We start from the raw sequence: 20,486 nt of genomic DNA on the forward strand, positions 1-20,486 counted from the left end.
GTGCTCTGCTTTGGTGGCCCAGGTTCACAGGTTTGGATCCTGGGTGCAGACCTACTCCACTCATCAAGCCATGCTGTGGGGACATCCCACATACAAAACAGAGGAAGACTGGCACAGATGTTAGCTCGGGGCTAATCTGCCTCAAGCAAAAAAAGAAAAAAAAAGGAAGATTAGCAACAGATATTAGCTCAGGGCAAATCTTCCTCACCAAAAAAAAAAAAAGAAAAAGAAAAAAGAAAATATCTTTAACAAAATAAACAGGCAAGCCAGAGATTGGTAGAAAATATTCACAAGATCTGAGAAAGGATTGGTGTCCTAGATATATAAAGAATCCCTATAACTCAATACTGAAAAAGAGAAAATTTTCTTAATGGGCAAAATATTGTATCAGGGAAATACAAATTAAACCATGAGATACCACTACACACCAACCAGTCTGTTTAAAATTAAAATGATCGATACTGTCAAATGTTTACAAGGATGTGGAGCATCCAGAACTATTGTACATTGCTGGTTGGTACAGCTACTTTGGGAAAATGTTAGGCAGCTTCTTATAAAACTAAATACATACCACAATTCCACTCCTAGGTATTTACCCAAGAGATATGAAAACATCCCCACACATACTTGGACAAGAATGTCCCTAACAATTTACTATAGCCAAAAATTTCTAACAGCCCTGGTTTCTATAAATAGAAAGAGAATGAATAAAACTATGATATAGTCAAATAATTAAAAACTAGGAGTAAAAATGAATAAATTACTAAGATATATAACATGAACAGATCTCAAAAACATAAAACTTTACACAAAAGAGTACATAACTGTATAATTCCATTTATATGAAGATCTAGAACAAGCAAAACTAAGTTCTATAAAGGCAAAACCAATCGATGGTAGAAAAATTCAAAACTGATTTTCCCTGGAGGAATGTGAGTGGTGAATTTGCTGCGAAGGGACATATGGGAACGTGACCTGTTGATGACATTTGGTTGACAGGTTGGATAGGTAGGAGTTTAGTTTGCAGTTGTCAGAATTCATCTAATGGTACACTTGAGATTTATGCAATTCATTGTATGTAAATCTACCCCAAAAGAAAAAAATTGGTAAATAAATATTGAACTCTAGTTAATGATATGCAGGAGAAGTATGGGGTGGGGGGGGGGGGAATACCAATGTCTACGACTTACTTTGAAGTCATCCAAACAAGATCGATGATGGGTGGAAAGAAGGAGGGATAGATATGTAATAAATCGGGTATAGTAGAAAGCTCACTGTAGAATCTAGGTGGTGAGTATATGGGTGTTCACTGTAAAATTCTTTCAACTTTATGTCTGAAATTTTTCATAATAAAATGAGTGGGGAGAGTAATTGCAGGACTCACCCTGGGTGTATACGAGTTGTCCCACTAAAGCTCTTGCCCCCAGTAGGCTGGATAAAAGAGGAGCGTTCGGGAGTGGATAAGAGAGCTGAGAGGCGTAGAAGAGCATCAAGGCTTCTGATGGCAGATGTACTGGAATCCAGAGCTGTGTGTTTCTTTATTCTCTGTTCCTGGTGAGTAGAGGTGGGTGGGTGGGCTCTGAGCCTGGGACCACACTCAGGGAAATTCTACTTCGTTCGAAGATGCCCACGCATCCATTCCTTAATGTATCCATATTCCCTCGCACATGCCAGGGGCTGGTGATTCCGGAGGGGCCGCCTGTGGCTCGGTACACAGGTGGGGCGAGATGTGTCTGAAGGGCACAGAGCGCCCTCTTCTGGCCCGTGAGGGGCCGCACAGGTCAGCTAAGCACCTGACCACCTCTTCAGCACCCACTACCCGAATCTGCACGCCCGGGATGGGAGCGCTGAAGTCCCCGGGTGGGCCCGCCGACAGCCGACCATGAGCAGGCGGAGACTAGCGCTGGGGGCGGCCCCGCGCGGCCGGGAGGCGGGGGACGGGGTGGAGTCGCTGCCGCTGGCAGCCGCTCAGCTCCACCTGTTGCAGCGTCGGAGCGGGCCGGCCAGGCAAGGCAGAGCCTGGCGCGGACTTCTGCCCCCCGCGCCGCTCTGCAGGGCAGGGCTGCGGCGAGGAGGGGGCGCTCCCCGGGAGGTGAGACTCGAGCGCGGCTTCGGCGCCCCTGAAAGGCGGGGTCTCAGGGAGGGGGCCCGCGCCGTTTGCTGGGGAGCCTTGCCGCTGGTCTGCCTGGGGTGGGGGAAAGCACTCTGCGCGGAGACCTGTCGGCGCGAACTCTGGAGCGCACCGAGGCAGCCAAGGCCAGGTGGAGGAGATGGAATTCTCCGGGGTCACGGTCTCCTGGCCGCGGGCCCCTCCAGCCCCCCGTCCTTGACAGCCTCCCCAGGAGCTGGGACGGGCTTGCAGAGCGCGCTCCGCGCCTGCAGAGCCGACACGTGGGGGCGGAAGACGCCCCCGCGCAGACCCGGAGGCCAAGGGCGTTCTGGTCCCGGCCAGGCGAGGGAAGCTGACCGGGGGAGATGCCCCTAACTTCCTTTGCGCCCTCATTCCAACCTCCCTTTCTGGTCTCCTTCTCCAGCTGGTCCGCTCGCTGGATGCTGCGCAGCGTGGGGGCCGGGCGGGAGATCGGAAACCGAGGCCACCGCTCCGCACAGTCCCACTGTCCGTGCGCCCGCCCGGGACCTGCTCCAGCTTCAAAGCCAGGCAGCCGGGTCGGTGAACCGAGACACCTGAGGCTCCACGCGACGCCAAGACTGGGACGCAGCACCACGGATCCATCTGGGGAGGTACCTCCAAAGCCAGCCGACTGAGACCCCGCGTCCTAGCCGTCGGCGGCTTGAGAAGCAACGATCCAAGAGACGGAGACCGCGGGGCTCGGCTTACCCGCCAGCCTCCCGGGCCCCCAGACCTTGGCTTCGGGGGAAATTCAAGCCCGCCGCAGTTCGCCCTGAAGACGCGCCACGCCCCCCTCCCCAATCTGAGCGGGGCCGGTGCCAGGGTGGAAGGAGCGCGCGCATCCTCGTGCCAAGCAGAAGCTGACTCCGCGCCGGGCTCCTCGGACCGTCAGCGTTTAGGAGAACACCTAGGCGGGCGGGGACCGCAGTGTAAAAGCAGATTTGAAACCAGGAATCAAGGCGGACGTGGAGAACTGGCGCCGCTGGAGCGCTCGGGGCGGCGGCCGCGGGAGCCGCGCAGCCTGGAGGAGCGCCCGGCGGTCATGGGCGAGGCGGCCAGCGGGCGTCCGGGGACGGGCTGAGCATCCCGCCGAGCTCCGACCTCCTGGGCGGCTTGGGCGAGAGTCAGCCCGCGCTCACGACCGTCCGGCGCGGGGCTGCCCCCGGGGTACCGGCCATGGCTGGTCGGGGATGCGGCTGCAGCTGCGGCCCAGGCCACCTGAACGAGGACAACGCGCGCTTCCTGCTGCTCGCCGCGCTCATCGTGCTCTACCTGCTGGGCGGCGCCGCCGTCTTCTCCGCGCTGGAGCTGGGGCACGAGCGCCAGGCCAAGCAGCGCTGGGAGGAGCGCCTGGCCAACTTCAGCCGCCGCCACAACCTGAGCCGCGACGAGCTGCGCGGCTTCCTCCGCCACTACGAGGAGGCCACCGAGGCCGGCATCCGCGTGGACAACGCCCGCCCGCGCTGGGACTTCACCGGCGCCTTCTACTTCGTGGGCACCGTCGTGTCCACCATAGGTAAGTGGGATGGGCGGAGGGCGGCCGGATTCACTGGCCTTTCCCCTGCTGGGTGCTTCTCAACCTTGCATCTATTTACCCCTCCGCTCAGCCCGGCTGCAGAGATGTGAGTTGTTACCTGATCAACAGGTGGTTTTGCCTCCCTGCCTCTCTAAATGTGGTCCACCGACCAGCTGCCTCGGCGTCACCTGGAAGCTGCTTATAAATGCAGCCTCAGCCCCTCCCCCAGATCTTCTGAGTCAGCATCTGCACGCCGTCAAAGTCCCCAGGGGCTTTGAATAAGCCTTAATTGAAGATGCTCTGCTCTGGGAGATTTTCAGTCTAGTTAAGGAGACAGAGCTTGAGTTCACGGAACTTCAGGGAGAAGGCTTACAAATCAGGACAGGAATCTGTAAACATTTATTGCGTTAGTACCATGCACAAGGCACTGGTCAGGGGGAGGCACGAACTTGAAAAGACTGTGCCCATGAATTCAAATTTACAGAGACAAAATCAGATTCAATACCAGATTGGAAGTAAGGAGGCAAAAGTGCTGATGAGGATGGAACTGCTTCCTACCAGCATGAAGGGGGGTGGCAGGAAGAAGTGATCTTTGGGCTGAACCAGTTAGTGTCAGGGAGGATTTGGGTTAGAAGACTGAGTGCTTGCACTCTGGAGGAGAGAATTGCTTTCAGGGGCCCCATGAGCTGCCTGATCTGTATGGAGTGGTGGAAAGAAGACTAGGAAAGTTTCCTGGCCAGTGGGATGGAGGGGGACCTTTACAGTTAGACTAAGGAGCTAGAACTTATCTAGAGGCAATTGGGAGCCATTGAGAGTTTTTGAGCAGGAGTGTGGCATGGCTATGGTCGGTTATGCCTTTATTCCCAGCAGAAGGAAAAAGTTGGGAGTCTTTGCACCATATCCCTTAAGGGTGTTCACTCTTGAAGGGGGTTGGGGAAGATGCTGTAGAAATTTTGAGGTAAGCAGAGAACTGGAGCAGAGGAAGGAGGAGCTTTGAAAGGCTACGCAGAAAGGGAGTGGCTACCAGGTGCCAGAGTGCCAGGAACAGCAACAGGGCTCACAGTGACAAAGGGCACAGGGTGCAGGTGGTCTGTAACTATGGCCCCTGTGCTCGCTGGGAGAGCTTGTCAGTGAGGCAGGGCGACAAGGCAAACTGCCTTGAAGCTCCCACGCATGATTGTCTTAGGTAGACATTCTGCCAGGAGAAGGAGCACAAAGCGTAACAGAGATCAGCCTCGGGCCTGATCAGTCAAGAACGACTTCCCCAGCTTAGTCTAGAAGCCAGGGCTTTAGTTGGTGCGTAGGAGGCAAGGCAGAGAGGACTCGCATGATTAGGGACGCTCGGGCTGTATCGGAAGGGCTTTGTGCTAAACAGCCCGGCTCTCAGCCCCCACCCCTTTCCATCCCAGGCGGCTCTGCCCATCCGAGGCCCATTATAACACCACGGTAACTGGGAATCTGGCAAGAAAAACTCTCACAGCATTCTCCACGTTGACCAGAATGTGGGGCCCTGAAGAGGATGCAGGAGTAACACCCTGCATGGTTCTCTCCCCAGCCCACACTCTCCACTGGACTCTTAGCAGAACTCCCGAAGTGCCTCATCGTGTCACCTCCCATGTCTCAAAAGACGAGTCCAGCATTTCTCAGTAGGGAGGACATGGGGCAAACAAACTGATTGGGAAGTGTTCCTGTGAAACTTATCTTGAATCTGCTGTGTTTGCATAGAAAGTGCAGGGTTTTTATTTAGGTTGAGTATTTATATGGGGTTGTTTTGGTGGCAGATTGGGGGGCTAAATCCCCCTCCCACAAGCCACCCTTGGTATTCTCCATGGACATGGAAGTAGGAAGGAGCAGAGTGTGTGTATAGACTGGTGATCATCGATGCCATAGGAACTGAGAATGTCATGGATGGGTGGGCGTGTGAGAACACAGGCTTTTGAGGTGCAAATATAATAATGTAGCCGGTGGAATAGAAGGAAACCAGAACTGAGTCTGCAGTTGGAGCTGTTGGTCCTGGCTCTGGAACTTGGGCATGTTTCTTAAGCTTTCTGAGCCCCATCCTTCTCATCTGAGATGTCTACACAGTGCCCACCTTGGTATCGGGCACATCATAGCTATTCAGTGAATATTAGTTCTGTCTCCTGCCCACTTCCTTCCCCTAAGCCTGTCCTTCTTGCAGGGTTCTTGTGAGGGATGATGACCTCGTGTAAATGAATGTTCCTTAAAAAATACAAAGCATTATGTAAGTATGGGCTTACTTTTACTTTTTCATTTCTAACATTTCCTTTTAAATTGTTCCATTAATTGCTATTCCAGTAACGGCGCCTGCTACCCTTTATTAGGGTACATGTTAGGTACGTACTGTGATTAATATGTGAATATGTGATGCAGCTAATTGCTCTATGGCATTCACACTTAATTTCAGTTGACACAACTCCATGAGGAAGGTTCGATTATCCCCATTGTATAGATGAGGAAGTTGAAGCTTCATGTTCTTTGTAAAAATAAAATATAAAGAAGAAAAAAGTTAAACTATCTGTAATGATATTACCCCATGTTAGTCATGTTAACATTTTGGTGCATTTCTTTCTGTTCTTTTTTCCCTCTGCATACACATACGTGCGTAAGTAATTTTTAAAATTGGGATCATATTCTATAAACCATTGACATCTTGTATTTAAATCGTAACATTACATGACGGTGTTTTTTCTTCTAAAAATTAGTTCCACTATGCTTTATTCTGCAAAGACTTTGAGGTAACAGACAACAAAAAAAGCATACGGTAAAATAATCATAAAGTGTAAACAAAACTTCAGAACTGGGGAAAGGAAGAACAGAAATATGGGAAGCAAATGGATCTAGGAAACTGCTAGAAGCAGACTTTGAGCCAAGAATTTGAGTGCAAGTTTACTGGCAAGTGCAAGCGATATAGGCAGGTGAAGGGGGAAGTGATACAAGAAAAGGAAATAAGTCAGTATGGGGTGTGCTATTAGGCAGAAACCACAGTGGGCAAGTGGTACTTAATGCCAAGTGGAAGCTTGAAAACAATGCAAAGCTCATGACCCAGGATTATCCCAGGCAAGGGAGCTGGGGTATTTATACACCCACACCTGTCAGTAATTGGTTAAAAGCTGCTTGAAGGGCAGGGGAAGCTCAAGGATATAATTCCCAGATACTTCTGGCCTGATTTTTCATGGACAGCCCAAGGGTCGCCCTCTGACAAAGATATAGGCATTGGCCGTTTGAAGTTAGGCTGGTGTGCCCTGAAATGGTAAAAGGGATCTCATGGGGTGTAGATAGGGCATCAACAATGACTATTCAAGGTTTTGATTTGACTGCAAGCTCCATGGCAGAGTCACTACCTGTACTGGAATTCTTATGATCAGGAGAAAGGAAGCATAAACCTTTTCCCAGTACCTCATCCTCAAAAATATTTTCCACTTCGGATTTTATGTAGGAGCCACTGCATAGGACAGTGGATGATGTTGACAAACACCATTTTCCTGGAAAACGCAATTGAAGATTTCATGCAACTGTTGTCTCATTGAGACCTTTGATTTAAAAGTCAGAGCAGACTGGAAAACAGTTTGGCTGTTTCTCAAAAGGTTAAACATAGAACTACCACATGACCCCGCAATTCTACTCCTAGGGTACGTATTCAAAAGAAGTGAAAGCAGAGACTGAAACAGGTATTTGTACACCAATGTTCATTGCAGCCTCATTCACAATAGCCAAAAGGTGGAAACAACCCAAGTGTCCATCAACAGATGAGTGGATAAACAAAACGTGGTACACACAAGCAATGGAATACTATTCAGCCATAAAAAGGAATGAAATTTTGATGTATACTACAACATGGATGGACCTTGAAAACATTATACTTAATGAAATAAGCCAGACACAGAAGGACAAATATTACATAATTCCACTTATATGAGGTACCTAGAATAGTCAAATTCCATAGGGCTGGAAAGTAGAATAGAGGCTATCGGGGCTGGGAGAAGAAAGAAGGAAGAGGTATTGTTTAATGAGTATGGAGTTTTTGTTGAGGATGATAAAGTTTTGGATGTAGATAGTGGTGATGGTTATACAACATTGTGAATACGTTTAAAACAACTGAATTGTACAATTATGAATGGTTAAAATGATAAATATGTGTATTTTACCACAATTTATAAAGAGCAGAATGTTAAAACACAATGCAGGGATGTTGATTTGAAATGCTCAGAGAAGTAGATTGACAGTATATCCTGTAAATAATCTTCTGTAAATATCTTTTCTCTGAAATAGGCTTTTGCTAAGAATGTGTTTCTATGTTTGCCTGTGTGTTTACAATTCAGCTTCTGCCCAAAGAGGATTTGAGGTTATTTGTGTATGATACGGTCAGGCTAGGCTTAGGGTATGCCGTGGCAACAGGCTCCCCCAAATCTCAGCAGCTTAACACAACAAGAGTTTACTTCTTACATCCACAAAGCCCACGGTGCGCACGGCGACTCCCCAGGGCAGGCGACTCCCCAGGGCAGCCGCCTCCTGTGTTGGCTCAGTGTTCCAGGCTTCTTTTATCTTGTGTCTCCTCTTCATCAGCATGCATTCCGGGACTGCCCAGGAAGGGCAGGAAAAGGCTGAAGACTGGAGCACCAGCAATTAAATGACCACCACCTGGAAGTGACACAAGTCACCTCCACGCACATTTCATTGGTCAAATGAAGTCACATGGCCTCACTCAACTTCAACGACTTTGGGAAACACACTTCTCCCAGGAGTCCAGAATTGGATAAGACTCGATTTTGGTGAACAGCACGGATGTCCTCCACACATGCATACATCCAGTGCACTAGAAATGGATACTAGTGGATTTAAAACACTGGGGAGATGAGAAAACATGAGTAGGATAGGACAATTAAGCCACAGATTGTTAATACACAGAGATACATGTCTAGAGGACTTGCATAATTGCCAAAAGCGAGCCCCAAATTTGGCTCTGAGTTTTTCAGTTGTCAAAATTAAGAGGCAAAGACAACCGTGAAAAGGTTCGCCTTATCCAGGCTGGCTGCTTGGAAGACACCAGCCTTTACAGACGTGAATAAAAATTTCTCTTACAGATTGGCATGAAAGGGACACGATAATGTGGTGAGTGATCTTCTCCCCAGCATCTGGGTCATAAATCTGAGAGAGAACCGTGTGCTTCTGCGTGGCGTAGCATCCCTCAGTGCAAGGTGCAGTTCAGTGAAAGCCCCTCTGCCAAAGTCCAAAGCCACACAGGGCGAGCAGATAGCTTCCGCTGGTCTCATCCACATTTAGGATTCTCTGCTGGCGGTGTGTCCGTAAGAACTTACCGGAGGGGCGTGTGGTGCTTGGTCCCCTCTTTCAGAGCTCCTGTTGCAGTGGATCTGCATTTTAAGAAACCTGCCCAGATGGCTCTGATGTAGGCAATACAGGGAGCATGCTTGAGGCAAGTGTGATAGGAGTTGGTATAGGGTTGAAAATTGAGACCACTTACCAGGATCCTCACTGTTCAAAGAGTGGTCCATGAATCAGCATGATTTAGTAGCTTGTTAGAAATGCAGAGTCTCAGGCCAACCCCAGACCAACTGAATCAGGATCTGCTCTTTAACAAAACACCCAGGTGAGTCATAGGCACATTAAAGTTTAGGAAATCTGGAGTCTAGAAAGCCAGTGTGTTGTGATGTTGCTGACGAAGGCAAGCCCACCCTGAGCTTTAGAACATAGACAAACCAGTGACCAGGCTGGAATGGCGAGAAGGCAAGATGTGCTCATCTGTTGCCTTGGCGGACCTCCTCACCAGCTGATAGTTAAGTATGTGAGGAGCAAGTTAACCGAGAGCAGCATTATCCAGATGCAAGGACGCAACAGGCTCAGGCTGAGAAAGGGACCCTTGCTTGTGCGGATCTGAGAAGCTCAGATGCAGAGATGCCGAGCCCCACCTCGGTGAAAATAGGTGACCAGATTTTCAACAACAGTTTCATTCATTTTAATTAAACAGAAATAATTATACTGGCTCCCCTTGTTGGCCCAGGGTGTGGCTGGTGATTAGCACTTGCATAGCGGTGTTCTACAAGGCTCTCGTGGGGTTCAGGAGCTGAGCTGACAGGTATGTGATTTGGTGTGGTCAATGTGCAAATCTATGTGGCGATGAACTGAATATTGTTTTCAGAATCTGTTTTCTCCTACATGGGAACAAAGTGGAGGAAAGAGCTTTTGAAATCAAATTATATCCTGTTCAAACAACACAATATTGGGAATCACCATTTCACCATATAAATCTATATAAACTGGCATCACAAAGGTGATGAACAAGCCTTCAGAAAGAATTAACACATCCCATGAATACATTAATGGATGTGCCACGTTAGTGGATGTCCTAGGTGTGTCAAGATTTAAATCACATTGAATGGGTACTTTATATTTTACAAAGCATTTGTGCACAAACCCTGTGAGGTGGGCAGAGAAGTTATTGTTGATTCCATTTTGCATATAAGGAAACTGAGGTACAGAGAGCATAAATATCTTATTTAGGACCACAGAGCTATAATGTGGCAAAGTCAGGATTAGAACCAGGTTTTGTTTACTGTCTGATGGTAAAAGAAATACATATTCATTTGAGAAGACTGGAAATATATGGGGAAAGTATAAAAAAGAAAGTAGAAATCACCCACAATTCCACTATCCAACAAGAATCACTGTTAATAGTTTGGTTTATCATGCTGTGTTGAACCTAAAGTGCCATTTTATTGAATCCAAGATGAATTATTATTTTATGTACCATTAGGAAAGAAAAGAATGCTGCCAATTAAATTCAGACACGCTAGCAATTGCAAGATCTTCCCAATTTCAGAGATATTAAAATGCTGGGAAAAGGTACATCTTAAAATCACTGAAATATATTTTGTATCAGATGGTCTCCCACTATAGAGTGAGCATTTTGTAATTAGGTACAAATGAATCTCATTATAATTAGAATTTCTTTGATTTATACTAAAGTTGATGAATTTAAAGTATTTATTAAAAATATGTATAGTTCATCTTCTCTGAATCAACTAGCTAATCCTTCCCCGGTTTTTCTATCAGGAGCGGGAGGATGTTGCGTTAATTATTGTATACCTGTGCTTTAGATTGTAAGGATTTTATCCCTTCATCGTATTTGTGTCATACTTTCCATCCATTTTTGTTTTTGTTCCATGTTTGTTATTTAGATATAGAAATCTTTTTAATTTCTGTGCGGTTTCATGTTTCAGTCTTTCCTTGTGGTTTCTTCCATTGTCTTTGTGCTCAGAAAGTATCTTCCCATCCAGATCTCTAAGAAGGCAAGTTGTTCAGTATTTTGCCAGCTTTTAGTCATAGCCATAGTTTTTAAAGCACTTTAACATTATTGTTTCACGTGAACAATGATGGGTGGATTTTAAGATTATAGCTGAGGAGCAATGCCTGGTGATGGGAAAATAGGGAGCAGGAAGAGTGGCTGGTAGGAATTTGCATTCTCTCGAGGCCGGGGAAGAGAACCACCTGTCTTGGAATCTATCTTCTCAAATTTTGTGGGGAAACTCACAGACTATCCATTCTGCGAACCCTGGATTTGCTCGATTATTTGTTTCCAACTTGGAAAATTTCAGGATCTGGAAATCAGAGTTATATTGCAGGCCGTAGCTCTCACTCTCCACTCTCCAGCATTGCAGGACACATGTGTTAATCTCTGCCTGTTGCATTAAAAATTCTTGTTTATATTATGAAACATGATGATTTCCTCTTCTTTTGTCTTAAACTACGTCCTGTTCTCTCTTCCCCTGCATATCTTTTTCTATCAAGGAGAGATGGGTTTGGTATGAATGGAACCCACATCGTTCTTGGGTTCTTTGGGGGTTCTCAAGGTAGTATTCCATTCAAAAAAGCTTGGTCCATTAGCCCAAAGTAATGAAAAAATAAATTCCATTTTTGCTTGCATGTCTCTAAAGAATCTTAAGGAGTCTCTAATATATAATACAAAGGAAAGTTCCCTCTCTCTTCCGCTCCCAGTTTCTCATATCTCAAAGGAGCTCTGGGCCTTTTATCCCTGAAACCCTCCCCAAATTGTCTCCAATCATCAGCTTTCTCAGTCTTTCCGTCCCTCCTGGTCCCCCCCTCGCCAATCTCTCTGTGCTATTATCACGATTGACTTAACCTCTCCACCTTCCTTTAGCTTTCTCTCATTCAGCCTCTCATGTGGATTCCCCATGCTTAAGAATAGCCCAGGGAGCTGACTCAGCCAGCAACAGTCCTTCCCCCTTAGAAGGAAGGAGAGAAGAGCAGGAGGTGACTATGATTACCAGTACATTAGTAACTTTATTCATGGGGAACACTCTCAGCGTGCAGAGGACATTACTGTGTTCAGACCCAGAGCACATGGTCCTGCTGAGGACAGTGGGGAAACGCACCTCCTTAGGAGGAATGTCCATCATTGCATTGCTCCCCCTTCACTCTCCAGCCTTCTGCCTCCTTCATTTCGGTTTGTTTGAACTGCCAGACATCACACCACTTTTCTCAAATGCTGCATCTTTGGCACGCCCACTGCATCTTCCTTTGGCTAGAGAGCCATTGTTAGAAGCCTCCTTAAGTGTTCAGGGTTTATTGTGCCCATTCTCTGATCAATCCCCTCGTATCTCTTCTATTGATCACCTCTCCTTGGAAGGGAAACCCTGTGGTCAGTGGACCCAGGGGTCAGACTATTAATGAAAATGAGTATAGCTTGTCATGTGGGACATTAGGGAGTAGTGGGGCCTGTGCCCTGGAGAGAGCAGCCCCACCACAGGCATTCAGATTCTAATTGTAAAACACTGTCCAGGTCAGATAGCTCTGATGACGGCGTAACTCAAGAGTCTGAGACCCCAGTGAGAGCTTTGATCACCTGTGAGCTCTGGGCTTCATTCTCTTTGGGAGCAAGAAGTTCTTAACTGTTCTTTATCAGTAGCAGCATCTTGATTTTTTCAGTTCACTTAAGTACTTTTTCTGTAGGATACTTAGTGACCACAGAGGGTGAACCTAGCATATTGGCTGTTTCATTGTGCACCCACTAATTTCTATAAAGGAGCTGGGGGCAGTTATATTCTCTCAACTCTTCTGATTCTCATGTCTACACATAGGTGTTGTAATCCATAGTACATACTATTCTGGTTTTTTCTCTTTTACTTTATTTCCTGTACACTTTGTTGAGAATTTCATGTGTTCTTATAAATGTAGAATAGTTTAACTATCTTCAAATTGTTGGATTTGGGGATTATGTGTGATTTTTTTTTTTACTTGTGTGTAATAAAATTTATGAAATTTATCGAGTGCTTTCCCTGTTTTGAACACAGCACACATCTTTACAGATGTTTAATTCTTATAACAACTCCATGAGAGTAGGTACTATTAATATTCTCATGTTCCAGACCAGCATCCTGAGGCCCAGAGAGCTTCCATGCGGTGTCTGAAGTCACCCAGCAGGCAGTAGCGTGGAGCCTCCCTTCAAAGCTTACACTTTCAACCGCCATTCCTTTGCCGTTTCTTTCTTGGGGGGTCCTTGTTGTAGGGAGAATTGCCAGCTAAAGACACCATGACCTCATTTTTCGGTTGTGGGGGTCCTTAGGTGACCTGGGATAATGTAAGAAGGCAGAGATGGTCCGGTTAGCAGAATCTCCGGAGACATTTGTGATGCTGTCATGTCTGTGATTCCATGGGTAAAGGGTTTGGTGCTGTTCTTCCCACCTCCCAGAAGTCCATGTAAACGGAGACTTATGCCTCCTGTTGCAGTATTTCACAGTCCTCTCAAATTTGCGGCCTTCCTTTCATCACCATCACAACTAATGTTCCTAGAATGTGCCTGCCCCAGGACTTTCATCTCCAGTTCGGACACATTTGATTCCAGAAGTCGCTTTCTGACTCTGCCTTGGGGCCCTTGGCGTGTTGGCACCAAGGTTATCTGTGTCTTGGGTCTTCCCTTGTATTAAGCGTCTGATGACGATCACAAGGCATTGATCTTACAGATCAACCAGGGTAGTGGTTTTCAAACTGTGCTCCAAGTAGCCCATTGGATTCTCTGTGGTATCTTAAGGGCTGCCTTGAGGGCCACGGGGGCCCCTCCAAGTTCTTATCTCTGTTATATATATTTATGTATTTCCAAAATATTTATCCTATTCTGCCACCTTTTATTTAGTATTAAATTTTTTAGTATGTCCAAATGATTTTTTTTGTTTTTTTTGGTGAGGAAGATTTCACCCTGAGCTTACATCCATTGCCAATCTTCCTTTTTTTTAGCCATATACAGTCATTTTGACTGGCAGGTTTTTTCTGTGGTTTTTCATAAATTCAAGTCCTCTCCATGGTTGAGATAAATATTCTCGTCCATTCTTTGTTTAGCTCTAACTCTTCTCAAATGTTATTCAAAAAGACTGTTTTTTAAATGGTTTTGTGTGGTTAGCTATGTAATTATGCTTTGATTTCTAAAATTATCACATAATGATTTGAGACTGTGCATTTTCCAGAATTCTCTTTTTTATTTGAGCATTTCTTTGGATCCTGGTGTCTGTATATATTTCAGCTGGATTTTCTCTTATGTTATAGAGTCTGGGAGCAGGAGAGAAGTTCATCCCCAACCACCCTCCAAACCTAGGAAACACACCCAAAATAACATTTTGGTTGTATGTTTGGGCGCATATAAATTCAGTGTTATTTATTTCATCACTTGCATTTGCATAACGTTTATTATTAATAAAACCTTTGTTTACTTCTTAAAGCTTTATTTATAGAAATATATTATTAAACTTAGATGTGATTAAATTCTTGTCTTACCAGATATTTGCTGCCTTCTAGACCATCTCTCTAGTTGTAACTTTTAGAAATTTTTTAAGTAAACCACTTGATATATTTAATATTTTTATTTTTTAACCGGTGTTAGACTTTTCTCTTTGTGGAGAAATTTGGCACACACAATGTTTGGTCTCATTCGTATTATCCTTTTTTGTTTTGTATTTCTCTTATTTTCTATTTTCTTTTCAACCTTCTACCTTCTATGACAGCAGATTAGGTATCGTTTTTGGCATTTCAAGTGTGATCAGAATGAAATCTTATCTAAATTTTCTTGGGATAAAACGCTATTTTTGCCACTATTTTTTATGTTTATTAATAAAATTGAGACTCTTTTCTCTGGGTGATGAGGAGTCTTTTTTTCTCTTTTGTGATCTTTAGCACTTCTCTTTGAGTGTCTTTCTCCATTCCAGTTCCATTCTTTCTTCTCCTGCCTGTGGGCCTTTAGAGTTTGGTTAATAATTTACTTAACGCCATTCTATTTTCTCAAGCCTTCTGTTCTCAAACAAAAAGTGAAGGCAAGACAGTTAAACTTCAAGAGAATTACTTTCCTATGTGGTCTGAAAATCACGCTCCATTTGTCACCTGTGTCTTCTGTGCTTTGTGCTTCGTGCTTTTCTTATTCCTAATTCTGCAACCACTTTTAGTAGCACTTCAGTCTCGAGCTTGTATTACTCCTTTCTGTTGCCTGTCCTGCTGTTTCTTTGTCTCTGTAACTCAAAAGGAAAAGAAAGTGACAAATATATCAACTGCAAATTGCTTTGGGCTATGTGTAGCAGAAAACCCTATGATGTCAAAGTGCGTCTTTTAGACACTTTCTGTGTAAGTCCCGTGTCCCAGCACCTTCTGTCTTTCCACTCTGGCAGGCGTAAATGGTGGCTTATAAAATAACTCCAGGCATTGTGACTGCCACCAAGGCAGGAAGAAAGAGGGAAGAGAAAAGGCAAAAGGCGTGTGCCAGCTGAGTCAGTCCCTTGAAAAGAACTTTCTTGGAAACCTCAACTTCCATTTATATCTCATTGGCCAGAACCATGTCAGATTGCCCTCCCCACCATCTGCATGGAAGCTCATCACTGCCATGAATACACTTAAGGCTCCTTCACTGGGGCAGAGAGAAGGACAAGGTTGTGTAGCAACAACATTGCATAGGCAACAAATGGTATGGCTCCTGAAAAAAATATTGTCTGGATGTCTTCTGAGATTATTTTGGAAGAGACTATGAGCAGTTAACGTCTTGATCATAGCTTTTTCAATCCTGGGACTTACTCTTCAAGTGTTTTCTTAAAGATAGTTTCGACATTTCTTGCTTTTTTGTTTATCTTGGTACTCTTAGTATTCTCAAGTTGGATTTTCCTGTTTTTTAAAGACTACCAGGTACTTTTGCTTTGTTTTCATCTATTTGCTTAATTCCATATTTTGGATTTGATTCTCCGTTTATCGTCCAGCTCTCTAATTTTTTTCTCCCTTGTCTGATAACTCTCTGCTGACTTTAACAATGTTGTCAGCAGATATTTATTAAGGGCTTAATATGTGTCAGGCACTGGTCTAAATATGGGAAATTCCTTTTTGCTATTCCCCTGTGTCTTTCTTTGTCATCAAATGGTTCTTGATTTATAGTTCTTATCTCTCTTAAAGTAGATTTTCTTCATTCAGTCTTGCTCATTCGTGGGGTAAGTCACTCCCATTCCCAGCAGAATCTTTCTTTGGGACTTAAAATGTAAAAACTGAATTTCTGCTACATTTAGCACTTTCGTCACTATGGTCTGTTTTATTAATTCCGGCTGTCATATTTTCTGCTCCAGATGTTATATTTTTGGTATTTGGTGTGGAGGCATGCTATATATACTATTTGTCGACCTAGTATATTTTTAGATTTAGTTTCTTTTATTTAATAGCTTGTGACCCAACACCAACACCTGTAAAAAGAAATGCATAAAAGACATGCTTTGACTGCATAGGGATATACTTGTGTTTAGTACTCAGCAAAGGGTGAGTCCATTTCTTGGAATGATGGATGAAGACTGATTCTGGGAGCTGATAACATAAGGCAACAGCCACGACTCCTCCTTCAATTAATTAAGACAAATTTCCTGGAAGACATGGGATCTACGGGCTGTTTTGGAAGAGGTGATGACCTACTCATTCTCTCAACAGTCCTTTGAGTTAGAGAAAGTAAAGCTCAGAGAGAGTAACTTTCTCAAGTACACATAGCTGGTAAGGAAGGAAATACATCAGGAATTTTGTTTAGCTTCAAGTTAAAAAGACCCAAAAAGCAGTGGTTAAAGCACACAAGGGTTGACTGTGTCCTAGAAAGGAGATCTGCACCACCTGTAGGCAATTCAGGGCTGGTCTGGTAACTACACAGCATCAGCATGGAGTCAGGCCTCTTCAGCTCTGCAGTCCCTAGGGTGTTGCCCTGGTCCTCAGAGCTCAGCATGGCTGCTGGAGCTCTGGCCATCACATCTACTTTATAGGTAGTAGGATAGAGGAATGGGAGAGGAAGGGTGTGTCCTTTCCCTTTCAAGGAGATGTCGTAGGTCACTTTCTCTAAGAAACAGACTCTGGGCTAAGGATTTGGGAGAAAGCGATTTATCAAGAAAGTGCTCCCAGAAGAGACTAGTCGGGGAGTGAGGAAACTGAGGATGGGAAAAGGGAAGAAGCCAAGTAGGGGGTGATTTCGTGTTGCTCTGGAGCATAAATTGCACCTTGGAATTTGTCCCACCTTGAGGCAAATAAACTCAGTTCTTATACTCCCACACCAGTCCCTCATTGGCTCTTGGTCACAGGGACCTAAAATTCCCAGCCCGTGGCCGTCTACCTTCACAGGTGTAAGCTGTTAGCAGCAAAGCCTGCGGCACCTGGGGGATGGACACACACAGCTGGTCACGGGGTTTAAAGGGCTCTGGGTGGGGCTCAACGAGTGTCTACTAAAGGGGGCTTTCCAGACATTCAGATATTACTTCCCCTTATGTTTCATTGACCAGAACTCTGTCACAGGGTCATACCAGCTGCAGAAGTTCCTGGGATACGAAGTTTTTATTCCCGATAGTGATATGTCAGAGAACAATTACTAAGGAATAATGAGAAAAAGGGTGTCGGAGGTCTCTAGCAGTGCCTGCCACAGGACTGTGATCGATGAAAGTCACCAAGAGCCTACTCACAGGGTAGGGACTCCGCACAGTGGGGCTGGCGTGCTATCAGAGAGTGGGGAAGGACCCCATAGGAAAAAGTGGAATTTCAGGGAGAGTAAGCTGGCGGAAGTGTAGAAGCCCCCTGCGAGGCAAAATCGCCCTCCGCTGAGACCGTTTAGTTGGTTTTGTTAGTATCCTAAGAGGAAGGACAGGACCCAGAATCAGAAGAAGGGGGAGAGTCTGTGGTTCCCTTCTTCCCACAGCCTTTCAGCAGGGGGCGCTGTGAGGGGCGCGATGCTGGGAGCTGGGACCGCAGAGACGAATGTCCGGGTTTCAGAGAATGAAAGTCCCTGTGATTTCCATTAATTGAGGAGTTCCGGGCCAAAGACAAAATTTGAAACGCAAGATGTTGAGTATTTGCCCCTGTTCATGCGCCTCCCTACGCCTTTAGCTTGAATTGTTAACTGCAAGGTGGCCTTTTTTCTTTTCTTTTTAAAAATATTTTTTAAGCTTCTAAAGTAATGCATGCACATTTGAATAAATTTTCAAATCACTCCAAAGTATTTAAAGTGAAAAAGTCTGCCTTCACTTCCCCATCCTACTCCCCAGGGGTAACCACTGCCTTTTCACACTTACTGGTGGTTCTTTTTTTTTTTTTTCTTTTTTTTTGGTAACAGCTTTATTGAGCTATAACTCACATAAAAATTCACCTACTTAAAGTGTACAATTTAACAGTTTTTAGTATATTCACAGAGTTTTGCAACTATCATCACAATCAATTTTAGAACATTTCATCATCCCCGAAAGAAACCCCATACCCCATCCCCTCCAGCCCTAGGCAACCACTAATTTACCTCTGTCTCTAGAGATTTGCCTATTCTGGACATTTAATATAAATGGAATATACAATATGTATGGCCTTTTGTGCCTGGCTTCTTTCACTTAGCAGAATGTTTTCAAGTATCCATGTTATAATATATATCAATATTTCATTCCTTTTTATTGCCAAATAATATTCTACAGTCGTGTGCCACGTAATGACTTGTCAGTCATCAATGGACCACATATACGATGGTGGTCCCATAGGGTTGGTACCATATATATAGCCTATGTGTGTAGTCAGCTAAACCATCTAGGTTTGTGTAAGTACACTCAGTTGTGTTCACATAACAAGAAAATTGCCTAACAGAGCATTTCTCAAAACGTATCCCCTTTGTTGTGATGCATGACTATTGTATGGATGTACCACATTTTATCTATTAGTTGATCAGTTGATGGATGTTTGGGTTGTTTTCACTATTTTTAGTGAAACTAAAATTTTTTTTTTAGCTATTATGAATAATGCTGTATGATGTTGAATAAATGTACAAGTTTTTGTGTGGACATTTTTGTTTATCTTGCATATATACCTAGGTTTGGAAGTGCTGGGTCGTATAGAAACTCTGTTCTTAACCTTTGGATGAACTGCCAGACTATTTCCCAAAGTGGCTGTGCCATTTTACATTCTCACCAACAGTATATGAAGGTTCAAATTTCTTTATATCCTCAACAGTGCTTTTATTATCTGTCTTCTTTATTATATCTGTTGTAGTGGATGTGAAGTGAAGCTTATTGGGGTTTTGATTTGCATTTCTCCAAGGACAAATGATGTTGATCATCTTTTCATGTGTTTATTGGCCACTTGTATACTTTCTTGAAAGAAATGTATTCAAATCCTTTGCCTATTTTTAATTGGGTTATTTGTCTTTTTATTATTGAGTTGCAAGTGTTCTGTATATATTTTAGATTCAAGTCCTGTATCACATATATGATTTGCAAATATTTTCCCCCATTCTGTGGGTTGTCTTTTCATTTTCTTCATGGTGTTCTTTGAAGCACAAAAGTTTTTAATTTTGATGAAGTCCAACTTATCTGCTTTTTCTTTTGTTGCTTATTCTTTCAGTGTCGTATATAAGAAACCATTGCCTAATCCAAGGTCGTGAGGATTCAGACCTATTTTCTTCTAAGAGTTTTGTAGTTGTGCCCTTACATTGAAGTTGTTAATCCATTTTGAGTTAATTTTTCTATATGTTGGGAGATATGGGCCCAACTTAATTCTTCTGCATGTGGATATCCAGTTCTAGCACCATTTGTTGAAAAGACTGCTTTTCCCTCATTGAGTTGTTTTGGCACCCTTGTCAAATATCAGTTGACCCTAAAAGTAAGAGTTAATTTCTGAACTCTCACTTCTGTTCCATTGATCTATATGTCTATCCTTGTGCCAGTACCACACTGTCTTGATTACTTGAAATGACAAAATGTGAGTCCTTCAAGATTGTTCTTCTTTTTTCAAGATTGTTTTGGCTGTTATTGGTCCCATAAATTTCTATGTGAATTTTAAGATCAGCTTTGAGTTTCTACAGAGAAACTTTGTGTTGATTCTGTAGATCAATTTGGGGAATATCACCACTTTAAAAATATTAAGTGTTCCAATCCATGAACATAGGATACCTTTCCATTTATTTAGGTCCTTTAATTTCTTTAAACAATGTTCTGTAGTTTTCAAAGTATAAGTTTTGCGCGTCTTTTGTTAAATTTATTCCTAAGTATTTTATTCTTTTCAGAGCTATTGTTGCCTATGGTTCTTATGTATCTTTCTGAGGTTGCCTAGGATATACCACAATGACATAGATATTCAGTAATTTAACTGTTCCTCCTATTGTAGGTGATGTAGGTTATTTCTAATTATTTGCTAGTACAACAGCTGCATAAAGCATGTTTTAAATTTTAATATTGAAACTTCTAATTGTAAATATAGGTACTGCCAAATTTTTGAGAACTTTAAAATTTAAATATTCTCTTAACTGATTTGCAAGAATCTTGTTATTCTCAC

The 20,486-nt window shown here is 44.0% G+C and overlaps 1 protein-coding gene across 2 annotated transcripts in view; it reads left to right on the forward strand.

Moving 5' to 3' along the window:
• Positions 1 to 1,887: 1,887 nt before the first annotated feature.
• Positions 1,888 to 20,486, forward strand: part of KCNK13 (potassium two pore domain channel subfamily K member 13) — a 93,589-nt gene continuing 74,990 nt past the window's right edge. Inside the window, exons 1-2 of one of the 2 annotated variants that reach the window (XM_014832140.3) lie at positions 1,888 to 2,092; positions 2,535 to 3,647. In XM_014832140.3, the coding sequence (XP_014687626.1) occupies positions 3,308 to 3,647 (340 nt within the window). In that variant the 5' untranslated portion in view covers positions 1,888 to 2,092; positions 2,535 to 3,307. The other variant, XM_070514189.1, reaches the window with a different exon arrangement.

This window comes from Equus asinus, chromosome 7 (genome assembly GCF_041296235.1).
Source record: "Equus asinus isolate D_3611 breed Donkey chromosome 7, EquAss-T2T_v2, whole genome shotgun sequence".
Taxonomy (NCBI): Eukaryota; Metazoa; Chordata; class Mammalia; order Perissodactyla; family Equidae; genus Equus; species Equus asinus.